The sequence below is a fragment of the Pristiophorus japonicus genome, chromosome 6 (assembly GCF_044704955.1).
Source record: "Pristiophorus japonicus isolate sPriJap1 chromosome 6, sPriJap1.hap1, whole genome shotgun sequence".
NCBI lineage: Eukaryota > Metazoa > Chordata > Chondrichthyes > Pristiophoridae > Pristiophorus > Pristiophorus japonicus.
Window position 1 is genome coordinate 145,079,346 of NC_091982.1, and position 18,899 is coordinate 145,098,244.

At 47.8% G+C, this 18,899-nt stretch overlaps 1 protein-coding gene across 1 annotated transcript in view; it reads left to right on the forward strand.

Moving 5' to 3' along the window:
• The window catches only part of LOC139265812 (unconventional myosin-VIIa-like), a 440,714-nt gene that overhangs the window by 22,984 nt on the left and 398,831 nt on the right, over window positions 1-18,899 (forward strand). Inside the window, exons 2-4 of the mRNA XM_070883263.1 lie at window positions 2,669-2,782; window positions 3,907-4,059; window positions 6,137-6,321. Coding sequence (XP_070739364.1) covers window positions 2,669-2,782; window positions 3,907-4,059; window positions 6,137-6,321 — 452 coding nt within the window. The remainder of the gene's footprint in view (window positions 1-2,668; window positions 2,783-3,906; window positions 4,060-6,136; window positions 6,322-18,899) is intronic.

The following is an 18,899-nucleotide window of genomic DNA, read 5'->3' on the forward strand; positions in this document are numbered from 1 at the left end:
ACCTTTTAATGTCGTTTCCCAACCTACGTTAGCCCACTCTCTCCTCATACCTACATAGTTTACTTTGTTTAGATATAAGAGTCTAGTTTCGGATTTAACTAAATCGCTTTCAGACTTAATGTAAAATTCTATCATGTTATGGTCACTCTTCCTTAAAGGCCCCTTTACTACAAGCTTATTAATTAACCGTTTCTCATTGCCCAATACTAGATCATAAGAACATAAGAACATAAGAATTAGGAACAGGAGTAGGCCATCTAGCCTCTCGAGCCCGCTCCGCCATTCAACAAGATCATGGCTGATCTGGCTGTCGACTCAGCTCCAATTACCCGCCCGCTCCCCATAACCCTTAATTCCCTTATTGGTTAAAAATCTATCTATCTGTGATTTGAATACATTCAATGAGCTAGCCTCAACTGCTTCCTTGGGCAGAGAATTCCACAGATTCACAACCCTCTGGGAGAAGAAATTCCTTCTCAACTCAGTTTTAAATTGGCTCCCCTGTATTTTGAGGCTGTGCCCCCGAGTTCTAGTCTCCCCGACCAGTGGAAACAACCTCTCTGCCTCTATCTTGTCTATCCCTTTCATTATTTTAAATGTTTCTATAAGATCACCCCTTATCCTTCTGAACTCCAACGAGTAAAGACCCAGTCTTCTCAATCTATCATCATAAGGTAACCCCCTCTTTTCCGGAATCAGCCTAGTGAATCGTCTCTGTACCCACTCCAAAGCCAGTATATCCTTCCTTAAGTAAGGTGACCAAAACTGCACGCAGTACTCCAGGTGCAGCCTCACCAATACCCTGTACAGTTGCAGCAGGACCTCCCTGCTTTTCTACTCCATCCCTCTCGCAATGAAGGCCAACATTCCATTCTCCTTCCTGATTACCTGCTGCACCTGCAAACTAACTTTTTGGGATTCATGCACAAGGACCCCCAGGTCCCTCTGCACCGCAGCATGTTGTAATTTCTCCCCATTCAAATAATATTCCCTTTTACTGTTTTTTTTCCCAAGGTGGATGACCTCACATTTTCCGACATTGTATTCCATCTGCCAAACCTTAGCCCATTCGCTTAACCTATCTAAATCTCTTTGCAGCCTCTCTGTGTACTCTACACAACCCGCTTTCCCACTAATCTTTGTGTCATCTGCAAATTTTGTTACACTACACTCTGTCCCCTCTTCCAGGTCATCTATGTATATTGTAAACAGTTGTGGTCCCAGCACCGATCCCTGTGGCACACCACTAACCACTGATTTCCAACCCGAAAAGGACCCATTTATCCCGACTCTCTGCTTTTTGTTAGCCAGCCAATTCTCTATCCATGCTAATACATTTCCTCTAACTCTGCGTACCTTTATCTTCTGCAGTAACCTTTCGTGTGGCACTTATCGAATGCCTTTTGGAAATCTAAATACACCACATTCATCGGTACACCTCTATCCACCATACTCGTTATATCCTCAAAGAATTCCAGTAAATTAGTTAAACATGATTTCCCCTTCATGAATCCATGTTGCGTCTGCTTGATTGCACTATTCCTATCTAGATGTCCCGCTAGTTCTTCCTTAATGATAGCTTCAAGCATTTTCCCCACTACAGATTTTAAACTAACCGGCCTATAGTTACCTGCCTTTTGTCTGCCCACTTTTTTAAACAGAGGCGTTACATTAGCTGCTTTCCAATCTGCTGGTACCTCCCCAGTGTCCAGAGAATTTTGGTAGATTATAACGAATGCATCTGCTATAACTCCCGCCATCTCTTTTAATACCCTAGGATGCATTTCATCTGGACCAGGGGACTTGTCTACCTTGAGTCCCATTAGCCTGTCCAGCACTACCCCCCTAGTGATAGTGATTGTCTCAAGGTCCTCCCTTCCCACATTCCCGTGACCAGCAATTTTTGGCATGGTTTTTGTGTCTTCCACTGTGAAGACTGAAGCAAAATAATTGTTTAAGGTCTCAGCCATTTCCACATTTCCCATTATTAAATCCCCCTTCTCATCTTCTAAGGGACCAACATTTACTTTAGTCACTCTTTTCCGTTTTATATATCGGTAAAAGCTTTTACTTTCTGTTTTTATGTTTTGCGCAAGTTTACTACCGTAATCTATCTTTCCTTTCTTTATTGCTTTCTTAGTCATTCTTTGCTGACGTTTAAAATTTTCCCAATCTGCTAGTTTCCCACTAACCTTGGCCACCTTATACGCATTGGTTTTTAATTTGATACTCTCCTTTATTTAAAATAGCCTGTTCCCCAGTTGGTTCCTCAACACACTGAACTAGAAAACCATCTTGTATACATTCCATGAATTCATCCTCCACACTATTACTGCAAATTTGATTTGCCCAGTCTGTATGTAGATTAAAGTTCCTGTATTACCCTTGTTACACGCACCTCTCATTTCCTGATTTATACTCTGCCCTACATTACAACTATTGTTTGGGGGCCTATAAACAACCCCCACCAATGTTTTCTGCCCCTTGCTGTTTCTTAGCTCCACCCAAACTGATTCTACTTGCTGATTTTCCGAGCTAAGATCCTTTCTCTCTGCTGTCGTTATCCCATCTTTTATTATCAGGGCTACCACTCCTCCTTTTCCATTTTGCCTATCTCCTCGAAAAGTTAAGCATCCTGGAGTATTTAGTTGCTGGCCTCTGTTCGCAGGGTGACCATGTGTGGCTCGAAACTAACACGAGCAGGGAGTTCAGCGTGCCAATTGGAGCAGTGGTGAAGCTGTCGGATTCTGGAAAGGTCCTGATGCTGGATGATGAAGGGAAGGTCAGTGATCAGCCTTTCGTTTTTCTTCTTGTTGGGCATGATGCTCCTTGTTTCAGTTACTTTGTCACTGCTCCCATTTTTTGGGGTGAGCGGGTGGAGTGTGGGGTGAGTGCGGTGGGGGGGGGTGGGAGGGTGTCATTCTATGCTTGAGCCATTCCTGGAGTCAACGCTGGTCTAAAATTGTGAAAATGTAAAGAAATCGTTCAGCCCTCGGCCTTGTCCTAGGCCTGCTTCATACACCAGCTTTCCCCGGTGAGACGGGCACCGCCCATTCCCATCGCGGGTGGGGGTGGCGGTTAAAAAACCTACAGTATACACACTTTATAATATGTGTAGAGTATACATGGGTGCAGTGTACACACAGTATATTATGCACAGAGTATTTACACAGTAAACACACTATATAATACGAGCAGAGTATACACGGGTGCAGTGTACACACAGTATATTATACACAATATATTATAATACACAGTATATAATACGTGCAGAATATACACGGGTGCAGTGTACACACAGTATATTATACACAATATATTATAATACACAGTATATAATACGTGCAGAATATACACGGGTGCAGTGTTCACACAGTATATTATACATTGTATATACACAATAAACACACTATATAATATACGTAGAGTATACATGGGTACAGTGTACGCACAGTATATTATACACAGCATATATACACAGTATACAAAGCATGCAGAGTATACATGGATGCAGTGTACACACAGTATATTATACACAGAGTATTTACACAGTAAACACACTATATAATACGAGCAGAGTATACACGGGTGCAGTGTACACACAGTATATTATACACAATATATTATAATACACAGTATATAATACGTGCAGAATATACACGGGTGCAGTGTTCACACAGTATATTATACATTGTATATACACAATAAACACACTATATAATATACGCAGAGTATACACGGGTACAGTGTATGCACAGTATATTATACACAGCATATATACACAGTATACAAAGCATGCAGAGTATACATGGGTGCAGTGTACACACAGTATATTATACACAGGTGCAGTACTGTACCTGCAGTGATGTACACCTGATTTGAAGCCGGTGCCGGTTCTGCTTTTAGGAACAGTGGATTGGTGCAGCGAATATAGGCAGTGTGTGCCCCATGCACCCTACCTCAGTGAAAGGAGTGGACGACATGATCCGAATCGGGGACCTGGACGAAGCAGGAATATTGCACAACCTCTTCATCCGATATCGGGAGAACAGCATTTATGTAAGTCCACCCACAGAAGAAATGACGGTTCAAATATAATGCCGCATGTTATAATCCACTGTCACTCCGTCACACTGTGACACTTGGCTGTGAAGTGGTTAGGGTTATGGTTAGGGTATCACCGGGGATCTGAGTGGTACATTCTGGCATTACACTATTGCACTGTGACTCTCACTGCACACTGGAGGCTCAGCCACAGACTTCGGTCCAACGTGCCAGAGATTCAACAGCAAAAACATTTGTTCAGTGAGCTCAACGTAGAACAATGTCCCAAGGTGCTTCGCACCAGCGTATGGAAAATTGGCACCAAGACTAAACGGAGAGTTTCTGGAGGATAGGAGGCCGGTCCGGAGACTATTGAAGAAATCTAGTCTGGTTTGAGGAGGGATGAGGGTTTCAGTGGTGGAAGGGCGAGGTAGGGAGAGAGGTGAGCGATGTTGTCGAGGCAACATTCACATCATATATGGACAGCACATTGCCTGGAGATTCTGAGATAGATTTTCAACTTGGCATACAAGCGTAAAACTAGTGAGGTGGATCGGCGCCTCGTTACAACAATGGCCCGATTCTCATTTCCATTGTTCGTAAAGCGAATGAGAATCAGGAGGGTTACTATCGCGGGAGGTTCCTGTCACAGGTGAGTTCCTGTCACGGGAGGGTTCCTGTCACGGGAGTTTCCTGTCCCGGGTGGTTCCTGTCACGGAAGGGTCTTGTCACGGGAGGTTCCCGTGACAGACGGTTCCTGCCACGGGAGGTTTCTGTCACAGGAGTTTCCTGTCAGGCGAGGTTCTTGTCATGGGAGCTTCCTGTCATGGGTGGTTCCTGTCACGGGTAAGTTCCTGTCACGGGAGTTTCCTGTCACGGGAGTTTCCTGTCATGGGAGGGTTCCTGTCACGGGAGTTTCCTGTCACGGGAGTTTCCTGTCACGGGAGGGTTCCTGTCACGGGAGTTTCCTGTCATGGGAGGGTTCCTGTCACGGGAGTTTCCTGTCACGGGAGTTTCCTGTCACGGGAGGGTTCCTGTCACGGGAGTTTCCTGTCATGGGTGAGTTCCTGTCACGGGAGTTTCCTGTCACGGGAGTTTCCTGTCATGGGAGGGTTCCTGTCACTGGAGTTTCCTGTCACGGGAGTTTCCTGTCACGGGAGGGTTCCTGTCACGGGAGTTTCCTGTCATGGGAGGGTTCCTGTCACGGGAGTTTCCTGTCACGGGAGTTTCCTGTCACGGGAGGGTTCCTGTCACGGGAGTTTCCTGTCATGGGTGAGTTCCTGTCACGGGAGTTTCCTGTCACGGGAGTTTCCTGTCATGGGTGAGTTCCTGTCACGGGAGTTTCCTGTCACGGGAGTTTCCTGTCACGGGAGGGTTCCTGTCACGGGAGTTTCCTGTTATGGGTGAGTTCCTGTCACGGGAGTTTCCTGTCACGGGAGGTTCCTGTCACGGGAGGGTTCCTGTCACGGGAGTTTCCTGTTATGGGAGGGTTCCTGTCACGGGAGTTTCCTGTTATGGGTGAGTTCCTGTCACGGGAGTTTCCTGTCACGGGAGGTTCCTGTCATGGGTGAGTTCCTGTCACGGGAGTTTCCTGTCACGGGAGTTTCCTGTCACGGGAGGGTTCCTGTCACGGGAGTTTCCTGTTATGGGTGAGTTCCTGTCACGGGAGTTTCCTGTCACGGGAGGTTCCTGTCACGGGAGGGTTCCTGTCACGGGAGTTTCCTGTCACGGGAGGTTCCTGTCACGGGAGGGTTCCTGTCACGGGAGTTTCCTGTCACGGGAGGGTTCCTGTCACGGGAGTTTCCTGTTATGGGTGAGTTCCTGTCACGGGAGTTTCCTGTCACGGGAGGTTCCTGTCACGGGCGGTTCCTGTCACGGGAGGGTTCCTGCCACGGTCCGTTCCTGTCACGCCGGCCCATCCACAGCGTTGGTTTTACGCTGAAGCGCCGGGTTATAAATCCATCCCTCTGCTGCCTATGTCAGCATCACGGTGTGAGTCATTGCTGGGAGCCCTGCTGCAGGTGGTGAGACCGTGTGCCAGCATCACTGAGAGAGTGAGCCAACACCACTTCTGTTTGTCTCCCTCCATTAGACGTACACGGGCTCGATCCTGGTGGCACTGAACCCTTACCAGCTGCTCCCCTTCTACACAACTGAGCAGATCAACCTCTACACCAACAGGCGCATCGGAGAGCTGCCCCCTCACATCTTCGCCATCGCGGACAACTGCTACTTCAACATGAGGAGGAATAAGAAGAACCAGTGTTGCATCATCAGGTGAGAGGAGCCCAGAGAGGGCTGGGAGCTGGCTGTAGTTACGCACATCGCCCACCTCTGGGGGTGGGGGGGTGGTGGGGACAGGGCCCAGCTGACTGGGAACTGAGGCCAGTGCAAAACACAAGTGCGAATTGGTGGAGTCACATGCAGGGGATGGGGAAAATCAGGGCTTTAGCTATCAACGGGTAGATGCAGCGATCAACAGCTCTAGTAATGATTGCACTTCCCATTGTGTGACAAAGTGCAAAAATTCTTACTATGACATTTTTGATCCCCTTTTTCGCAGATGAAAAACTACTTAAAAAGAAGCTTCAAAAATAAACGGTGCCTGCCTTTATCTTGTGTTACAGACCAGAATAGGTGCAATTTCTGATACATTTTCCATGTTATCTGCACCATCCTTTAAATGTTGGTGTTGAGAGAGATTTGGGTGTCCTTGTGCAAGAAACACTGAAAGCTAGCATGCAGATACAGCAAGCAATAAAGAAGGCAAATGGCATGTTGTCCTTTATTGCAAGGGGGTTGGAGTATAAGAGTAAGGAAGTCTTACTACAATTGTACAGAGCCTTGGTGAGACTCCCAAAGCAAGCGCTCTACTCGGAACTTCGACACGGCAAACGAGCCAAAGGTAGGCAGAGGAAACGTTACAAGGACATCCTCAAAGCCTCCCTGATAAAGTGCAACATCCCCACTGACACCTGGGAGTCCCTGGCCAAAGACCACCCTAAGACCGCCGAGAGCATGCAGAAATCAAGCGTAGGCAGCGGAAAGAGCGTGCGGCAAACCTGTCCCACCCACCCCTTCCCTCAACGACTGTCTGTCCCACCTGTGACAGGGACTGTGGCTCTCGTATTGGACTGTTCAGCCACCAAAGGACTCATTCTAAGAGTGGAAGCAAGTCTTCCTCGATTCCAAGGGACTGCCTATGATGATGATGACTGTGCACAGTTTTGGGGGCTGCAATTCAGGGTCCCGATAAGGCCCGTTACCACCGGATTGCGGCCAGGCGGCGGAATCCAATGGCCGCCGATTTCTGGTCGAATGGGTGTCACCAGTCAAATTCAGCGGGGTGGGGGGGGGGATTTCTGGCGGTCCCCACTTCCGGCCCGCAGCTGCCGAGTAGCCGTGAGTGTGTCAGCAGTGCGCGCACCGTCGGGACCCTCCGCCTCCCTCGAAATTCAGCCCGAACAATCTTATGCCCGCCGAGCGGTGCCCCCGACAGCTTTCTCTGTCGGTGCACCTTGCATTCCCTCTGTCAGCCCTGGCGGTGCAGCGGCCATTATTGGTAAGGGCCCAATGCTGCCGCCGCCATTTCATTTTTTTTGCTGGCTGACTTCCATGTCGGATTATGCCGGACTATTGTGCCCCCGGGTTTGGCCGTGCCGCCAACAGGCAGCCTGCCACACATCCCCCTCTTGGGTGCCAGGCCACTGGGCCGGCCGAAACCCTCCCTGGTGGCCCAGTGGCTGATCCTAAATAATCGGCGATTCTCTCCCCTTTAACGGAGGAGAGATACGTGGTGACGCACACATGCAGTGATGTCACCACCGCTCCGCTGCTGAGTGACAGTGCCGGAGAATCTGTCCCGCCCCCACTTCCGCCCCCATTATGACCAACTTCCTGACCGATTAAAACAAACGGACAAAGATCTGAATATTGATCAAGAGTTGACCTCATCCTACCCGGCGGTGAAAACACTTAAAAAATGGTCAGTGCTCCAGGTATCTGGTGGGCCTGAATTTCATCCCCTTGGTCTCCTTATCTGCGGAAGGATATACTTGCCTTGGAGGCGGTGCAACGGAGGTTCACTGGATTGATTCCTGGAATGAGAGGGCTGTCTTATGATGAGAGATTGTGTAGAATGGGCCTATACTCTCTGGAATTTAGGTGATCTCATTGAAACATGTACCATTCTGTGGGGGATTGACAGGGTGGATGCTGAGAGTTTGTTTTCCCCTGGCTGGAGAGTCTAGAACTAGGGGGCACAGTCTCAGGATACGGGGTAGGCCATTTAGGACTGAGATGAGGAGAAATTTCTTCACTGAGAGGGTGGTGAATCTTTGGAATTCTCTACCCCAGAGGGCTGTGGATGCTGAATCTCTGAATACAATCAAGACTGAGATAGATAGATTTTTGGAATCATGGGGAATTGAGGGATATGGAGATCGGGCGGGAAAGTGGAGTTGAGGTCAATGATCAGCCATGATCTTATTGAATGGCGGAGCAGGCTCTAGGGGCTGTATGGCCTGCTCCTGTTCCTAATCCTTATGTTCTTATGTTTTTATCTTTCCAGTGCCATACACTGAGGCATTAGGGGGTTTAATTTCTTTGTCTGCAAATTGCTTAACCCTCTGATGTGAGTTTCTTTGTGTTGCTGTTTAAACAAGTTGTTAACCATTGGGGAAACCTGTGGGATAACAACTGTGCTAAAATAGTCCAGAAGGCGCTCTATAAAAATGCAAGTTCTTCATTCTTCCTTCTAGTTCAGGCTCTCGTCCATTATGTGCCAGAGATTTACAGCGAGTTAATTCAGCTCTCTGTGTGATGTCTGGGCATTAAGGCATCCTCAGCATGTTCAAAAATCAATAATTACATTACATTGATACAGATCAGCCATGATCCAACTGAATGGCGGAACAGGTTAGAGGGGCAGAATGGCCTCCTCCTGGCCTATTATCCAATGACTGGGGAGTACCTGTTCTGCACAGCAGATGGGTTTGATCTCAGTCCAAAGCTTTTTTTCTATCGCATATCAACCCGCGTCGCCCATCACTCCCTGTGCTCGCTCAACTACATTGGCTCCCGCTGTCTCAATGCCTCACATTTAGAAATTCTCATCCTTGTGTACAATCCCCTCATTGGCCTTGCCCCTTCCTCTCTCACTGCAACCGCCTCCAACCCTACACCCCAACTCCCGAAATCTCTGTACTTTTGACTCAGGCCTCTTGTGTATTCCTCCTTCTCAAAGATATTGGCCTAGATTTTCTGATCAATCATCATCATCATAGGCAGTCCCTCAGATTCGAGGAAGACTTGCTTCTGCTCTTAGAATGAGTCCTTAGGTGGCTGAACAGTCCAATACGAGAGCCACAGTCCCTGTCACAGGTGGGACAGACAGTGGTTGAAGGTGTCATGTATTCAACCAGCATTGTAACCCATGTATAAACTGACCTAATTTGTACACCGTGAGAACACTGACCACTAGGTGGGAGACACTCCTAACCTGGACCTTCAGGTATAAAAGGGGAAGCTCCACCCACCTTCATCACTTGAGTGCTAAGGAATAAAGGACAGGTCACAGACTGACCTTCTCTCATGGGCCTCGTGTGCATTTATACTGTGTAGTAAGGACGTATCAATGGTGACAAGAAACTGGGATTTAAACCACGCGAGCATGGCCACTAGCAGAACAGACGAGAGGTACTGTGTTAAGGAATGGTTGGGACAGAGATTCAACATTGTTAAAGCAGCACACAGTTCTCCAGGCAGACAAGGGCAGTCAGGCATGCCCCAACATGTAGTTGAACCCAGAGGGGGAGTTCGACAGAGACAATGGCAAGCTGAACAGCGATTCATGCCATTGCAAGGGACAATGCGGCCAGTAATGGGGCCATCAACACCTGTTAATGGTGCACTCAAGGACAATAACAGGGGCAGTCAGGGACGATCGACTGGCAAGGGATCTTTTGTTTCAAACCACAACTCATGCTGGAGGCGTGGAGGCATACATTCAGCCGGAGTTTGCAGAGATGAGCAAAATACCTGCAGAAATTGCAGAAATGGACACTGGGGGAAATCGCTGGAAGCTGAAGTTCAGCGAGTTCATGTGGAGCACGTATACAGTTCATACACCAGGACGCCACCGATAATGATGAAAGTGCTCCTCAATGGCATCCCAGTATCAATGGAGTTAGACACGGGTGCCAGCCAGTCCCTGATGGGTATCAAACAGTTCGAAAAGTTGTGGGCATCCAAGGCCAGGAGGCCAAAATTATCGCCGATTGATGCACAGCTACGGACTTACACAAAGCAGATCATTCCGGTGCTAGGCAGCGCCACGATAGTCATGACCTACAAAGATTCGGAGAACAGGTTGCCACTCAGGATTGTCCCAGGGGACGGTCCCGCACTACTGGGGAGGAGTTGGCTTGCTGTCATGAACTGGAAATGGGGCGATGTCAATGCAATTTCCTCTGTGGAGCGAGTATCATGCTCACAGGTCCTGGACAAATTTAACTCATTATTTCAACCCGGCATTGGCACTTTCATGGGGGCCAAGGTAGTGATTCACATAAACCCGGACGCCAGACCAGTACACCACAAGGCCAGGGCAGTGCCGTACGTGATGCGGGAAAAGATAGAAGGCGAATTGGACCACCTGTTGAGGGAAGGCATCATCTCGCCAGTCGAATTCAGTGACTGGGCGAGCCCGATTGTGCCGGTGCTCAAGGCGGATGGGTCGGTCAGGATATGTGGCGATTACAAGGCCACCATCAATCGGGTGTCACTCCAAGACCAGTACCCGCTACCGAGAGCGGAGGACCTCTTTGCGACGCTATCCGGTGGCAAATTTTTTTCAAAATTGGGCCTGACCTCAGCTTACATGACCCAGGAGCTGGCGAGTGAGTCGAAGAAGCTGACCACCTTCACGACACACAAGGGGTTGTTTGAGTACAACAGATATCCGTTCGGGATTCGCTCGGCCGCCGCGATCTTCCAACGAAATATGGAAAGCCTCCTCAAGTCGATTCCAGAGACGGTGGTTTTTCAGGACGACATCCTCATTACGGGTTACGATACTGAAGAACACCTCCACAACCTGGATGAGGTGCTACGCAGACTGGACGGGGTAGGTCTGCGACTGAAAAAGGCGAAGTGCGTCTTCCTAGCTCCAAAGGTAGAATTCCTGAGGATGAGGGTAGCAGCAGACGGGATCAGCCCTACTGCATCCAAGACGGAAGCGATCCAGAGAGCACCCAGACCCCGTAACACGACGGAGCTGCGTTCGTTCCTGGGGCTCCTGAACTATTTTGGTAACTTTCTTCCCAAATTGAGCACGCTGCTAGAGCCGCTACACGTGCTCCTACGCAAAGGTCGCGAATGGGTTTGGGGGGACAGCCAGGAAAGGGCTTTTAATAGAGCACGCAATTTGTTATGTTCCAACAATCTGTTAACGCTATATGACCCATGTAAGAAACTTGTGTTAACGTGCGATGCGTCGTCCTATGGTGTCGGGTGTGTGTTGCAGCATGTCAATGCCAAGGGTCAGTTACAGCTGGTAGCTTGCCTCCAGGACTCTGTCCCAGGCAGAAAGGGGCTACGGGGTGGTAGAAAAGGAGGCGCTCGCATGTGTATATGCGGTAAAGAAAATGCACCAGTAACTGTTTGGCAGGAAATTTGAGCTGGAGACAGATCACAAACCCCTAACGTCCCTTTTGGCCGACAACAAGGCCATAAATGCAAACGCATCGGCTCGCATACAGAGGTGGGCACTCATGTTAGCTGCCTATGACTACACAATTCGGCACAGACCTGGCACCGAAAACTGCACCGATGCACTCAGCAGGCTCCCACTAGCCACCACTGAGGGGGCTACCGAGCATGGTGCTGAGACGGTCATGGCTATTGAAGCTTTCGGAAGCGAAGGCTCACCCGTGACAGCCCGTCAGATTAAAGTCTGGACAAATAGAGACCCGCTATTGTCTCTAGTCAAGAAATGTGTCCTGAATGGGGACTGGGCAGTCCTGAGAAATTTAAACCATTTCACAGGCGCAAGGATGAACTCTCGATTCAGGCCGATTGCCTACTGTGGGGAAACCGCGTAGTCATGCCCCAGATGGGCAGAGAGGTGTTCATCAGAGAACTCCACAATGGGCACCCGGGCATTGTCACGATGAAGGCAATTGCCAGGTCACACGTTTGGTGGCCAGGGATAGACGCAGATCTGGAACTTTGTGTTCGCAGGTGCAACACGTGTGCCTAGCTGGGCCATGCGCCCAGGGAAGCCCCCCTTAGCCCCTGGCCATGGCCCGCCAAGCCTTGGTCACGCATCCATGTGGACTACGCAGGTCCTTTCATGGGGAAAATGTTTTTGGTTGTAGTAGATGCCTACTCCAAATGGATCGAGTGTGACATTTTAAATTCAAGCACATCCTCTACCACGATAGAAAGTCTACGGGCAATGTTCGCCGCCCACGGTCTACTGGACATCTTGGTCAGCGACAATGGCCCGTGCTTCACAAGCACTGAATTCCAGGACTTCATGGCAGGCAATGGAATTAACCATGTTAGAACGGCACCGTTCAAGCCGGCCTCAAACGGCCAGGCAGAACGAGCAGTGCAGATAATCAAACAGGGGATGCTCAGATTCCAAGGGGGTTCCCTACAAACCCACTTATCACGCTTCCTGTTGGCCTATAGATCCCGACCACACTCGCTCACAGGGGTTCCACCCGCAGAGCTACTAATGAAAAGGACGCTCAAAACCCGATTATCCCTTATACACCCCACCATGAAAGAAATTGTCGAGAGCAGGCGCCAGTCACAATATCACTACCATGACAGGAATGCGAGGGCGCGATGTATTGATGTAAATGATCCTGTTTTTGTCCTCAACTACGCTGCAGGGCCCAAATGGCTCGCAGGCACTGTGGTTGCCAAAGAGGGAAATAGGATTCTGGTAGTTAAACTTACCAATGGACAAATCTGCCGCAAACATGTGGATCAAACAAAAAGGAGGTTCAGCAACCCCATAGAAGAAGCAGAGGAAGAACACGATATAGAGTTCACTCCACCACAGGTGACCGAACACCGGAACCAAAGGGAGGAGAGCCCAGTCACTGTGGGCAGTCCGGACAGGCCTGAGGCACTGCAAACATCAGACACTCAGGCCAGCGCCCAACAACCGGAGCCCCAACTCAGGCGCTCTACAAGAGAGCGTAAACCACCAGAGAGACTCAACCTGTGATCCCAATAAGACTTTGGGGGGGGAGGTGATGTCATGTATTCAACCAGCATTGTAACCCATGTATAAACTGACCTAAGTTGTACACCGTGAGAACACTGACCACTAGGTGGGAGACACTCCTAACCTGGACCTTCAGGTATAAAAGGGGAAGCTCCACCCACCTTCATCACTTGAGTGCTAAGGAATAAAGGACAGGTCACAGACTGACCTTCTCTCAAGCATGGGCCTCGTGTGCATTTATACTGTGTAGTAAAGACGTATCAGAAGGAAAGGGTGGGTGAGACAGGTTTGCCGCACGCTCTTTCCGCTGCCCGCGCTTGATTTCTGCATGCTCTCGGCGATGAGACTCGAGGTGCTCAGCGCCCTCCCGGATGCACTTCCTCCACTTCGGGCGGTCTTTGGCCAGGGACTCCCAGGTGTCAGTGGGGATGTTGCACTTTATCAGAGAAGCTTTGAGGGTGTCCCTGTAACGTTTCCTCTGCCCACTTTTGACTCGCTTGCCGTGAAGGAATTCCGAGTAGAGCGCTTGCTTTGGGAGCCTCATGTCTGGCATGCGAACAATATTAGTTCCGATCAGTTTCCAATCAGATCTGTTTCCGATCAGTATTATTGCACTGGTGGCAGTAACTCGGTTAAAATTATTGGACATAGAAAATAGATCCTATGGTACTATTCGAAGAAGAGTTGGGGAATTCTCCCCGGTGTCCTGGCCAATATTGTTTCGGCTCATGGGTCAAATGGCTGTGCTGTAATTTCTCTACTATAGAACTTTGTTAAACTGTGTTCCCCATTCTTCTGCTTTGAGGGGGCTGGCTGAAGGACAGGAAGCATCTCAGTATTGCTTGCTGAATGAGGCTACATGGGGAGAGGGCCCACACTCTCAGTCAGCTGTCTGATGATGGCTGCAGGAAGGGGCAGTAAGATGGGACAGAAACGATCTCACTTAGCAACCTGTGGAGGACTGCATAAAAGCGGCAAACCTCGCCTCATTGACCTGGTTGAAGAGAAGCTACCTGGAGTGGTCCATTTTCCAGAACACCCTGGCCTTTTGATCTCCTTACGCCGGATGGTCTCGCAGGCAAAAATATGTTGTACATTGCAGGGAGAAAAGCAGGACAAACACACACACATACACATACACAAGATGGCTCTACTCAGGAACTTGTCACGTGAACTTGTCACGTGATGCTTTTATTGTATTTACATGAGTAGTTGCATTATCACAGATATCATGATCATCATAGGCAGTCCCTCGGAATCAAGGAAGACTTGCTTCCACTCTAAAAATGAGTCCTTAGGTAGCTGAACAGTCCAATACAAGAACCACAGTTCCTGTCACAGGTGGGACAGATAGTCGTTGAAGGAAAGGGTGGGTGGGACTGGTTTGCCGCACGCTCTTTCCGCTGCCTGCGCTTGATTTCTGCATGCTCTCGGTTATGAGACTCAAGGTGCTCAGCGCCCTCCTGGATGCACTTCCTCCACTAAGGGCGGTCTTTGTGGCCAGGGACTCCCAGGTGTCGGTGGGGATGTTGCACTTTAACAGGGAGTCCTTGAGAGTGTCCTTGTAACATTTCCTCTGCCCACCTGGGGTTCGTTTGCCGTGAAGGAGTTCTGAGCAGAGCGCTTGCTTTGGGAGTCTCGCGTCTGGCATGCGAACAATGTGTACATGAGTAGTTGAATTACCACTGTTGTCCACCTAGGTGGAGCAGTAGTCCACTAAGGGGAGCTCTATTACACTTCTCCCTCCTTAATGAAGAAGTAATCATTGCAAAACAATCATCATCATACATAACTTGCGTGGTTATACACAACAAAAGATATGGACTTATTTTGCCATATTTATAAATCAAACTTAACCACTGGTTTTCTGTCTCGAAGAAAATACCTTCACTCTCGAACAGAACTTTCCAAACTTGGTGTTGAACTTAGACTCATTCTCGGCTGAACCTGAGAAGAGCTTTTCTCCAAGGGCAATGCTTGATCTACACTTTGACTCTCTATAACTTCAGACTGTTTGTCTGCCTGACTCGGACTCAGATTTAAATTCTGACTTTCTCTTGGACTTGTTTCTAGTGCATCTGATGTAGGATTTGCTACTGGTACTGTACTTGTAATAAGACTATCTGATGAGTCAGAAATAATCGAATCATTCCAACTTTCAACTCCTCCCACGTCTGTAGGTAAAATATGATCAATGAGAACAAACCTAACTTTTCCATGATCATACAGAAGAACATAAGAACATAAGAATTAGGAACAGGAGTAGGCCATCTAGCCCCTCGAACCTGCTCTGCCATTGAAAAAGATCATGGCTGATCTGGCCGTGGACTCAGCTCCACTTACCCGCCCGTTCCCCGTAACCCTTAATTCCCTTATTGGTTAAAAATCTATCTATCTGTGATTTGAATACATTCAATGAGCTAGCCTCAACTACTTCCTTGGGCAGAGAATTCCACAGATTCACAACCCTCTGGGAGAAGAAATTCCTTCTCAACTCGGTTTTAAATTGGCTCCCCCGTATTTTGAGGCTGTGCCCCCTAGTTCTAGCCTCCCCGACCAGTGGAAACAACCTCTCTGCCTCTATCTTGTCTATCCCTTTCATTATTTTAAATGTTTCTATAAGATCACCCCTCATCCTTCTGAACTCCAACGAGTAAAGACCCAGTCTACTTAATCTATCATCATAAGGTAACCCCCTCATCTCCGGAATCAGCCTAGTGAATCATCTCTGTACCCACTCCAAAGCCAGTATATCCTTCCTTAAGTAAGGTGACCAAAACTGCATGCAGTACTCCAGGTGCACCCTACCAATACCCTGTACAGTTGCAGCAGGACCTCTCTGCTTTTGTATTCCATTCCTCTCGCAATGAAGGCCAACATTCCATTCGCCTTCCTGATTACCTGCTGCACCTGCAAACTAACATTTTGGGATTCATGCACAAGGACCCCCAGGTCCCTCTGCACTACAGCATGTTGTAATTTCTCTCCATTCAAATAATATTCCCTTTTACTGTTTTTTTTCCCAAGGTGGATGACCTCACATTTTCCGACATTATATTTCATCTGCCAAACCTTCGCCCATTCGCTTAACCTATCTAAATCTCTTTGCAGCCTCTCTGTGTCCTCTACACAACCCGCTTTCCCACTAATCGTTGTGTCATCTGCAAATTTTGTTACACTATACTCTGTCCCCTCTTCCAGGTCATCTATGTATATTGTAAACAGTTGTGGTCCCAGCACCGATCCCTATGGCACACCACTAACCACCAATTTCCAACCCGAAAAGGACCCATTTATCCCGACTCTCTGCTTTCTGTTAGCCAGCCAATTCTCTATCCATGCTAATACATTTCCTCTGACTCTGCGTACCTTTATCTTCTGCAGTAACCTTTTGTGTGGCACCTTATCGAATTCCTTTTGGAAATCAAAATACACCACATCCATCGGTACACCTCTATCCACCATGCTTGTTATATCCTCAAAGAATTCCAGTAAATTAGTTAAACATGATTTCCCCTTCATGAACCCATGTTGCGTCTGCTTGATTGCACTATTCCTATCTCGATGTCCTGCTATTTCTTCCTTAATGATAGCTTCAAGCATTTTCCCCACTACAGATGTTAAACTAACCGGCCTATAGTTACCTGCCTTTTGTCTGCCCACTTTTTTAAACAGAGGCGTTACATTAGCTGCTTTCCAATCCGCTGGTACCTCCCCAGTGTCCAGAGAATTTTGATAGATTATAACGAATGCATCTGCTATAACTTCTGCCATCTCTTTTAATACCCTGGGATGCATTTCATCAGGACCAGGGGACTTGTCTACCTTGAGTCCCATTAGCCTGTCCAGCACTACCTCCCTAGTGATAGTGATTGTCTCAAGGTCCTCCCTTCCCACATTCCCGTGACCAGCAATTTTTGGCATGGTTTTTGTGTCTTCCACTGTGAAGACCGAAGCAAAATAATTGTTTAAGGTCTCAGCCATTTCCACATTTCCCATTATTAAATCCTCTTCTCATCTTCTAAGGGACCAACATTTACTTTAGTCACTCTCTTCCGTTTTATATATCGGTAAAAGCTTTTACTATCTGTTTTTATGTTTTGCGCAAGTTTACTTTCGTAATCTATCTTTCCTTTCTTTATTGCTTTCTTAGTCATTCTTTGCTGTCGTTTAAAAATGTTCCCAATCTTCTAGTTTCCCACTAATCTTGGCCACCTTATACGCATTGGTTTTTAATTTGATACTCTCCTTTATTTCCTTGGTTATCCACGGCTGGTTATCCCTTCTCTTACCGCCCTTCTTTTTCACTGGAATATATTTTTGTTGAGCACTATGAAAGAGCTCCTTAAAAGTCCTCCACTGTTCCTCAATTGTGCCACCGTTTAGTCTGTGTTCCCAGTCTACTTTAGCCAACTCTGCCCTCATCCCACTGTAGTCCCCTTTGTTTAAGCATAGTATGCTCGTTTGAGGAACTACTTCCTCACTCTCAATCTGTATTACAAATTCAACCATACTGTGATCACTCATTCCGAGAGGATCTTTTACTAGGAGGTCGTTTATTATTCCTGTCTCATTACACAGGACCAGATCTCAGATAGCTTGCTCCCTTGTAGGTTCTGTACCATACTGTTCTAAGAAACAATCCCGTATGCATTTTATGAATTCCTCCTCCAGGCTACCCCGTGCGATTTGATTTGACCAATCGATATGTAGGTTAAAATTCCCCATGATTACTGCCGTTCCTTTTTCACATGCCTTCCTTATTGCCTTGATTATTGCCCGCCCCACCATGAAGTTATTATTTGGGGGCCTATAAACTACGCCCACCAGTGACTTTTTCCCCTTACTATCTCTAATCTCCACCCACAATTATTCAACATTTTGTTCATTAGAGCCAATATCATCTCTCACAACTGCCCTGATATCATCCTTTATTAACAGAGCTACCCCACCTCCTTTCCCTTCCTATCTATCCTTCCGAATTGTCAGATACCCCCGTATGTTTAATTCCCAGTCTTGGCCACCCTGCAACCATGTTTCTGTAATGGCCACCAAATCATACCCATTTGTAATGATTTGTGCCATCAATTCATTTACTTCATTTCGAATGCTGCATGAGTTTAGGTAGAGTGTTTTAATATTAGTTTTTAAACCATGATTTTTAGTTTTGACCCCTCCTGCAGCCCCTTTATATTCATACATATTGTCCCTTCCTATCACCTTGTGGTTTACACTTACCCCAGTGCTACTCTGCTCTGTTGCCTCCTGCCTTTTTCATTCTTTCTTGGGGTCCTGTTCATCTGAGCTCTCACCCACTCTAACTGGCTCAGAGCCCTCTCCGGGGTTCCGAATACTCCTCGCATTGAGGCACTGAGCTTTCAGGCTTGCCTTTTTATTACACTTTGACCCTTTAGAATTTTGCTGTACAGTTACCCTTTTTGTTTTTTGCCTTGGGTTTCTCTGCCCTCCACTTTTCCTCATATCCTTTCTGTCTTTTGCTTCTGTCTCCATTTTGTTTCCCTCTGTCTCCCTGCATTGGTTCCCATCCCCCTGCCATATTAGTTTAACTCCTCCCCAACAGCACTAGCAAACACTCCCCCTAGGACATTGA